Source organism: Fukomys damarensis, unplaced genomic scaffold, assembly GCF_012274545.1.
Source record: "Fukomys damarensis isolate Sample0158 unplaced genomic scaffold, DMR_v1.0_HiC HiC_scaffold_12, whole genome shotgun sequence".
Taxonomy (NCBI): Eukaryota; Metazoa; Chordata; class Mammalia; order Rodentia; family Bathyergidae; genus Fukomys; species Fukomys damarensis.
The window spans coordinates 57,508,773-57,517,772 of NW_022900924.1; the positions used below are offsets into that span (position 1 = coordinate 57,508,773).

The 9,000-nt window shown below is 34.8% G+C and overlaps 1 protein-coding gene across 5 annotated transcripts in view; it reads right to left on the reverse strand.

Annotated features, from left to right (window-relative positions):
- Positions 1-9,000, reverse strand: part of Nktr (natural killer cell triggering receptor) — a 27,728-nt gene that overhangs the window by 17,002 nt on the left and 1,726 nt on the right. For 4 of the 5 annotated variants that reach the window (XM_033762647.1, XM_033762646.1, XM_033762645.1 and 1 more), the window contains exons 3-4: positions 8,305-8,349; positions 6,526-6,613 (exon numbers count right to left, since the gene is read on the reverse strand). In XM_033762647.1, coding sequence (XP_033618538.1) covers positions 6,526-6,613; positions 8,305-8,349 — 133 coding nt within the window. Of the gene's footprint in view, positions 1-6,525; positions 6,614-7,970; positions 7,999-8,304; positions 8,350-9,000 lie in introns of those variants that run through there. The other variant, XM_033762648.1, reaches the window with a different exon arrangement.

Here is a 9,000-nt window from a genome sequence, read left to right on the forward strand (position 1 = left end):
AGATACCTTAGGGAGAAACAACCAAAGAACATTTCAAATTTAAACTCTTTCAATAGTTACACATTTTTATTTTCCTGTCATAGAGATACTAATTTTCTAGTTTCCTCCTGAATCTACTTTAAAAATACATGAGCAAGGGTTCACTTAAAACTTATAAATCCTAGAAATTGAAAATTGCTACTGTTATTCCAAAGAGCAATCTAAATTTTTTATATCATTATCAGAGAAGTTCTTGGCCTTATGCAGACATTACTAGTTCCACATTGCAATAAGATCTAAAACCATAATATAAAATATAATTCTACTCTCCCAACGGAAGAGTGTAGAAAGAAATTTACTGTACACAAGAGACTGAAATTAAGATACACTTCTCAGGATTAACCACAACAATAAAACACACTTGTTGTACATGTACTGCTGCTATACAGAACAGGCAGAAAGTTATTTTTCTTAAAATGTTTCAATGCATTGTAACGACAGAATTAAAGACATAAAGGCAAAGAAAGAAAAAGAGCCTTAGAGTAATGAGACATTACCTTTGGAGCGCACGGTGTAACACTCTTTCTGTAAATTTTACACAAAAACGGCAAGAAATAAATTGTAATACACTTTTAAGACAAGACTGAATCTATGTTTTAATATCAATATAACTTTGAAATTAAATATTTTAAGAATTTTATGCAAAGCGAGAAAGCTTTTTTAAATGGAGGGCTCTAAATTTTCTTTCACAAAAGATATTTATGTAAAGATAAAACATGCTTAAGAAAAGCCTTAACGTAGTTAAAGGAGGGCTCTGCTCAGATCCTTAATATTTTAACACAGGATGCCAATAAAAGCTAGTAACAAAACATCACACTTCCTTTCAAAAAGCCCAGAAACTAGCTAAGAAGACTACCATAAAACTCTGAATGCCCAAGAGCAGTTACAGCACTACTAGTCAAAAATCAAACCTTCAGGGGAAAGAGGCTGAGTTAAGATAATTCAAGACAAAATTTCAAGGAACGTTTTACTAATGTCTGTTATACAGTTAAAGAAACTTTCATATTTCTACATTGGAAACCTTGTTTTCAGCCACATATCAAAACAGACGGTTTTCAGGTTGTTTGGACTGTAGTTATTATTATGCCTATAATATATACTTTGAAGTTTGTAAGTCACTAATACAATAGCAATGGAATCATAAAGCAATGTAACTGGAACTTTAGGGATTTTTCTCAGAGGATTAAAGGGAAGAGAAATGAAAGTATGAGTGCTATTAAAACTTGGCCACCGTGTTTTCTATTTGTATCTTATCTGATTTTCCCCATTATAAAGATTTTTTTTCTTCAAAGACCATACACTGTCTGATCACTTTTAACTGATTAAATCTTAAACATATACATTACTACTCAGACCAGAAGTCCTACTACAGAATGGACAAAATGCTTTATAAGGTTTTCAGACATATTAAATCTTACAATTTTTGTTTGTTTTGCTTTTTTTTGGTACGGGGATTGGAACTTGGGACCTTCTGCTTGCAAGGCAGGCAGCAGAACTACTGAGTTAAATCCCCGGCTAAACTAAATCTTAGACTATTAAAAAATAAGCACTGGGCCAGGGATTTAGCTCAGTGGTGCTGCCACCTACCTTGCAAGTGCAAGGTCCTGAGTTCAATCCCTGGTACCAAAAAAAAAAAAAAAAAAGCATAACTTCTTATAAAGTCTTTTGACACATGGGTGTCAAAAAAGAAATATGTTTGAAATAATGTAGTTTTCAATAAATGTAAAAAAGTTCTCTAGTGTAAAATGGTAAAAAGAAGGAACTAAAGATAACCTGCTTCTAACTCAGTCTTGGACATGTTTCTTTTGTTCAAGTGTTAAAACCACACCCCCGTCAAGGAAGGGGCACCAAATTGTACACAATGACACAGCTCACACGAGAGCAACTGAAAACTCACTCAGCCTCTTGCACACTCTGCTCATGTGCTCCATCCATACAAAAGAGCTGGATGTCACCAGAAACAGAGTTTCTTCCATGCTGCTAACGCCTGTGCCATATAAGCACCAGCTAACGTTAAGCGTGGATGTCAGGGACGACAGGGTACTCAGAGACTGCTCATGGTTGAGTGCAACAAACATGTTTGCTCATGAAGGTTTTTTACCACCCTGTCCAAAACAGCGGGGAGGAAAAAGCTAAACCTCCTCGGGCTATTAATACTGACTAGCACCCCCCCACACGAATGTGGTGGGAATAACATTTCTACCCCAAATCTCCCTTTGCACCTCAGATGTTGACACAGCCTCACATGGCCCTTCAGCCTCCGCCTTCTCTGCTCCTCTGCTGGGGTGGGCACTCCATTCATTTACCTGTGCAGCCACTTGCAAGTCTAGTCCCTCAGTGATGAAGAAAACTGCAATGTCATGTCTGTACTCCTCCCTTGGCCCTATTTATGACTGCCAGAACATGACACAGGGCTGGGTGGAGCACAGTGTTGAGTGTGTGCTTAGGCAGCACCAGACCCTGGGCTTAATACCCAGCACCATAACCCTACCAAAATTTTTTTTTTTTTTTTTTTTTTTTGTGACAGGGTCTTTCTATATAGCCTAGGCTGGCCTAGAACTTGTGGTCCTCCTGCCTGTCTCCTGCGTGCCAGGACTGCAGGTGTGTAGGTTACTGTGACCACACCAGTGACCAGTGACAAGGACTGTCCTCCACAGCTCTGTGGGCCTCTACTCTACAGCTGTGACTAAGGACCCACAGCTCCTGTTGTAAGAGCATCTGGCCTCTGTGAGGCAACCTCTCTCGCTGGTGACAATCAGTCCACAGTTAGATGTTCTCTAGGAAGGACAATGTCTACACAGGAACCCTTCTTGCTGTGACCATGTTTTCACAGCAAAACGTTAAAGAATAGATACTTTATAAACAAGAAAGACAAAACTAACTCAAGGCACAAAGGAAATACAACTAAAACCATGGCTTCTTGGAAGCTAGTTTAGTGTCCTCATCCTGAAGAGCTATTAATAACAAAGGCTGTAAATGATCTACCTGATCTTCCTAATTAGTACTTTATGTAGAATAATCTTCAACTTTTTAATAAATATATATAAAAACAATGAAAACTAGAACCACAATTATTGCTACTAATAGCAGAAAGGGAAAAACATTTTCCCAAGTAGCATTGTAATTTCCAGCAAAATCCTCACTACTTCCAATACTTAACAAAATAAATTCAGAGTGGGTGATTATTCAGTTTATCATGTGCAGCATTCTCTTCCTAGCCAACAGTTTCTTCCAGATTGTGAGTAAAGTCTGCATAACTTGGTCTTTACATCATTGTTCTTCCTTCTTTAACATCATCTAGAGAACTAAAAGAATGTCCGCATGATCTCTGAAATCTCTCTCCACTCTAATAAAACTATACTTTAACAGCTGTTTTATTTTTGCCATGCTGGGGATCAAACCCAGTACCCTGTGCACACAGGCAAGTGCTCCACCACTGAGGTCCATCTCCTTCCCTACAGATTTTATTGTGGTTTCTTCCTCATCTTTGACCTAGAAAATAAGTAATAATAAAAAGAACTAAATGAGTTAACACTAAATACTAAATGACTTGGTAACTTGGTTGGTACTTTGGTAACTTTGGTCCCAAGCTGTAGAATGCCTTCAAAAATGCTTCAGTGTGAACAGACACTTGTTTCCTCAATGACTCATGGGGACAGTACCATCTCTCAACTCTTTGACATTTCTTGGGCGATTACCATTTCAAAAAGTATCAATTTTCTTCTATAGAAGACCCTTGAAACAAAATCATTATGACTAATATAGTGGTAGATGTAATTAGTTATGGTAAAAATTATCAACAGCTTTATAGATGAAAATATGATTTTCATCATACATACAGTTGTTCCAGCCAAAAAGAGTAATAATATAAAACTATGCTGAATAAAAATGACATAGGCCTTAGGAAAGGCAGCTGTCAATTGAGTAAGTAAAAAAAAACAATGCTCAAAGCACAGGAATCTTTCAGCAATGTGTTGCAAAACGCCCACACTAACAGCACCAAATAGTCCTTGGGAACTGCAGAGTAACAGATTTATAATTTAAACTACAAGTGCAACAGTGCAAAATAAAAATATATTAAAAGTCCTAATAAGTCTATAAAACAGGCAGTTCTTTTATTACCATCCATCCTTAACTCTTTTTCAGAACTGCTGTTCACAGTGCACATGAGGAGCTGAGGCCACTGGTAGGCGGTGGCTACCCCTGGGAATCAGCAATTAGCTCTGTGTCGGTCACCGCCAATACCTGCAATGAGGCACGACCTAAACAGAGAGCATTACTCTTCCAGCACCAGAAGGGTGTGGGCTTGCAAGAGACTTTCAAAGATTTTCCTTTTAGGGGTCACATCTCCATTTAACCCATCCTTTCAATAAAAGTAAGGATACATTTTGTTCAGTGATGTATCAGTTTGATTTTACCATGCAAAGTACTGGACGTGGTATTTTTAGCCAGCACAAAGACAGTACAGGCACAAAATTTTCTTTTAAAAAAGAAAGATGAGAATTACTCATCAAAAAAATTACTTCCAAGACTGCTTTTTTAACTGCAAATTTCTTCCTAGAAGTAAACTTCAAACTAAATTTTGACCAAACTGAGAGTAGAAAATCTTGATCACAAGTTCATAGCAATATTAGTGCTACCTACAGTTAATAATGAAAACAAGTTTAAAATTTTCAATCCTAACATACTAATGTTAAAATTTTCATTTGACATTTTTCAAAAAGTAGTGGCACACACAGCTACTCAAGAAAGCTAAGGCAGAAGGATCACCACCAGTTTGAGGTCAGCCTGGGCAACTTATATCTCATCTCAAAAAACTAAAACAAAAGAAAACAAGTAGTCTAATGTAAAATGAGGCCGTGTAGAAAACAATGATGGCCTTTACTAAACATTCATGGGAAAGACAAATACTAAGTAACATAAAAACAAAATACTCAAAATTTCCTGAAATGCCTCTAGTCTAGATTTTAATTAATGTATGTAAATGTACCAGTTTTAACTTAACCTTTTGCAAACAAGGTAATCTGTATGCAATGATGGCAAGAAGCTGCTGCTACCTGATAAATCATATTTTAAATGTAATGCCATAAGAAAGGAAATTGAAAAGAAACTTTAGAGCCCTCAGATGGTAGCTTCTTGACCAATGAATGAATCATTAGTTTTTCATGTTCACAGTTCAGATAAGCTTAAAAATGGAAATGGGAAACCTCAAGAGTAACCAGGTACTACATAAAGTCACCCTGAGAAGCTTTTGAAACATTTCTACTTTTTATTGGCCCTTAAGATGGTTAGGAGTAGAAAACTACTCTAGCAAAAAGGTCTGATAACTGATAATCTATGGAATCAAGAAACCGGAACAACTGTGCTGGGCTTTTTCTGTATAGCTCCAAGCACAATCATTTCTTATAACTTTCCATTTTTTAGATATTCTTACATACAACATGTCCCTTATCTGAACTTTATCAGATCACGCTGGAAATCTATTTTTCAGACCAATTTAAAATATGGGTTTGTTTTTCTAATAAAGCATGAACAATTTATTCCTCTAAAGACAAGGAAGCGCCATTCATGTTTATTCATTTAGAAAGATGTCAAAGAAAACTTTTACTGATAAACCATAAATAAAATATTTCTCCAACATATATAGTACAAATGAGATTTACTTCTCATCAAAAGCATTAAACCTCCTGCTGGACAATTATCATTCTTATTTCATATGAAGGGACAAACAGATTTGGGAGTGGCTTTAGATAACATATAACTACAAGTATGCCAAAAGCCTTTTTTTAGAATTTTCACATGAGAAATAAGTTTTAGTTGTGCATGCATGTACCACCACATGAAGATATTTGTGTTTTACAAAGCAAACTTAGCAGTCTGAAATTTCCTGATAATCTCATTACAACTTCTGGCAGAAGTGACAAGAACATTAAATTAATTCAATTATGCAGGAAAACCTCACAAAGTTTTGAGTTTTTTAAAATGCTGGTTCAATACTATTTCAATACAACAGCAGAAAATAGTACTATTCTCAAAACTGGCCCAAAGAGCAACAGTAAATAAGAGAGAGAGGAAAAAAAAAGCATGCAATGGTTTATTCACATTGACTTCCTTCCATCCCAAGGGTACCTTTGATCCTACACTATGAGCAATTTTTAAATGTTCTTCAATAGCTTATATTTTGATCTAGGTTTTATAAATAAATCCCTCAAATGTGGTCAGGGCTGAAGCCAATTTTTCTTTTTATGATGAAAGTAGATTTTTAAAATAACATATCTTCAAGTAATATTTTTTTTGTCCATTCTTCAAATCCAGGATATATGCTCAATGCAAATGTTAGAGATTACCAGTCACCCTACAACATTACAATAATAAAACCCAAGTTGATAAAATGTTATCATTAAAGTTGGTTTAATTATACCATCTTTCTCATGAACAGCGCTTCTCTGTTTAGGAAAAACTTAACTCTGAATTATGCCTACTCACATGAAAAACTGGGAACCATTGGTATGTTTCCCTCGATTTGCCATTGACAAAAGGAACGCTCTGTCATGTTTGAGAATAAAGTTTTCATCTGTTTGAAGAAAACACAAATTTGTCAGTTTCCAACTATTAACCACTTCTAAAGTAATGCTTAAGTAATAAATAGAAAGCAAAGGATGAAATTTCTCTTCTGGTCAGTACAGATACTTGAAATATTTAGAAAAAAAATTTTAACTAATCAAATAACAAGAGCATAAATGGCCAAAGATACTAATTAAAGCCTTGAAGAAAAGAACATGTATTTAATACTTTATACAAACAGCCTTAGAATAGTCACTTTTAGAAGTAACATTTTTTGATTAAATGATATATAAACTATCAGCTTTCAGGAAAAACTAGAAAGAATTTTTAGAAAAAATCCCTATAGTATTAGCTTATATCCATTCATCAATTAGTCTGATGAATGCACTACACATGGATGGACTCTAATATTCCTCTTATGTGGTTCAATTTCATTTGGTGAACTTAATTATTCAAATGAATTAAAGTTAGACTATGAGAGCAGAAAACATAAAATTTTAGGGATATGTCTACATTAAGTGTGTGGGGATCACAAGGAAGAAAATTTTGTAAAAATAAAATTTAAAGAGTAAACTACAATTTTAAGGTACAAAAGTATCGCCACAGTGAACAACCCCATTCAAGTGGGCTATAGCATTAAGTTCAAACTACAACATGCTAATACAACCAGCTAAACAGCTGTTTCCTACTAGTTCAAGGAAAAAATGTCATTAAAGATCACTTGGAGATTATTTTAATTCCAGCAGAAACATCCTTAAAATTAACTTAAATTTTCCGTTAATATTCACACAAGCAAGTCTTTCTTTAAAACAAACAGAAACATAGAAAACTTTAAAAAATGATTACCTTGGGAACAGCCTTCTGAAAAAGAGTAGTAATCCATTTTCTCCCAAAGGAAATATAAAAGACTATTATAACACTGAAGCTTTTAAAGCATTAAAACCTAGTAATATTGGATCTCATTATAAATCTCTGCAACTGACTTTTCTAAGGCTTTTTGGGGCATGTGCAGTAGTTAGATTTATGCAAATGCTACTACTGTAGGAATAAAACACAATCATATAGTTCCAGTACACAAAAGAAAACATACAAACCTTTGAGAAAGGAGGAAATACCAACTTTTATTCAAAGAAATTACATTGTTTAGGGGGAAAAACACAACTAGATTCTCTTCCCTTGTGTAGAACTAATAACCCATTGGGAAAAGAAAAAAGATACAGATGCATGTATGAAATAACAAAGAATTTCCAAGTCTTCAAGCAATATAGAAATCCAGACACAACCTGACCCAGACTGTCCATAAATTCATTAGGAAGGGTGCAAGGAAAAAGAATTGGAGTTTGTGTTACTGAGCTTTGTTCTCTTACCTTTTCATTTTGCAAAAGACCACATTCTCTATAAACAAAAGAATATGTTGACAGTTTTAGGCAGGAAGATAGGAGTTTTCATGTATAAAGTTGCCTAACCTCCATGCTGAAAGTCATGTTTAACCATAAAGTTAGCCTTAATTAATCTTGTCAATTTAAAGTTACATATAACATATAATTTATCCCCAAATTCATGCAGATAAAGTATTTTCATGCAGCATTAGTTTCATGCAAAAAGTGAACTATAAGTAAACTTCTTCTCATTAAAAGTATATGACCAAACTTCCTTTAATAACAGAACTGAAAGAAAAGACCATAAAATACTAGGCCTTACCTTTAAAATATCCACCATAAATAGATTCTCCACCTTTTCCATTACCTGCAAATGTGAGTTACATTAAGTCACAATGAAAATGAAAAATATAGTAATTAATACATACAAATTAATTTTGGTGGTTTCAATTTGCTAAAGGAAACCTTGAGCCCTCAACTATTACAGAGATCATAATTCTAAGAGTCCCTAATTAACTTAATCTTTATTTATTTATTTATTTATTTATTTATCTATTTATTTATTTATTTATTTTCCTTTTGGTTTTTTGAGACAGGGTCTCACTATGTAGTTGAGACTGACCTGGAACTCACTATGTAGCCCGGGCTGGTCTCGAACTCACAGCGATCCTCCCGCCTCAGCCTCCCGAGTGCTGGGATTACAGGCGTGCGCCACCACGCTCGGCTTAACTTCATCTTTAAAACATTGCAATAAATACCATCAAAAAATGATCTCCCTGGCCCACTTATGTGAAGCAGTACCACACCAATAAAGTTCTAGAATAAATTCAAATGGATAGAACTCTGGCATTCATCATTAGGGAAGTCATTAAGTAATTATGTAATAATAAGACACACATGCATATATACAGAATAGTTTCTCTGGTGTGAAAAGTTAGTATAGGTAAGATACAAATTGTGTAATTGATAATGTGAAATAGGAAGAAAAGGGCTAAAGGTGTAGGGGAAGTGGGAAGGG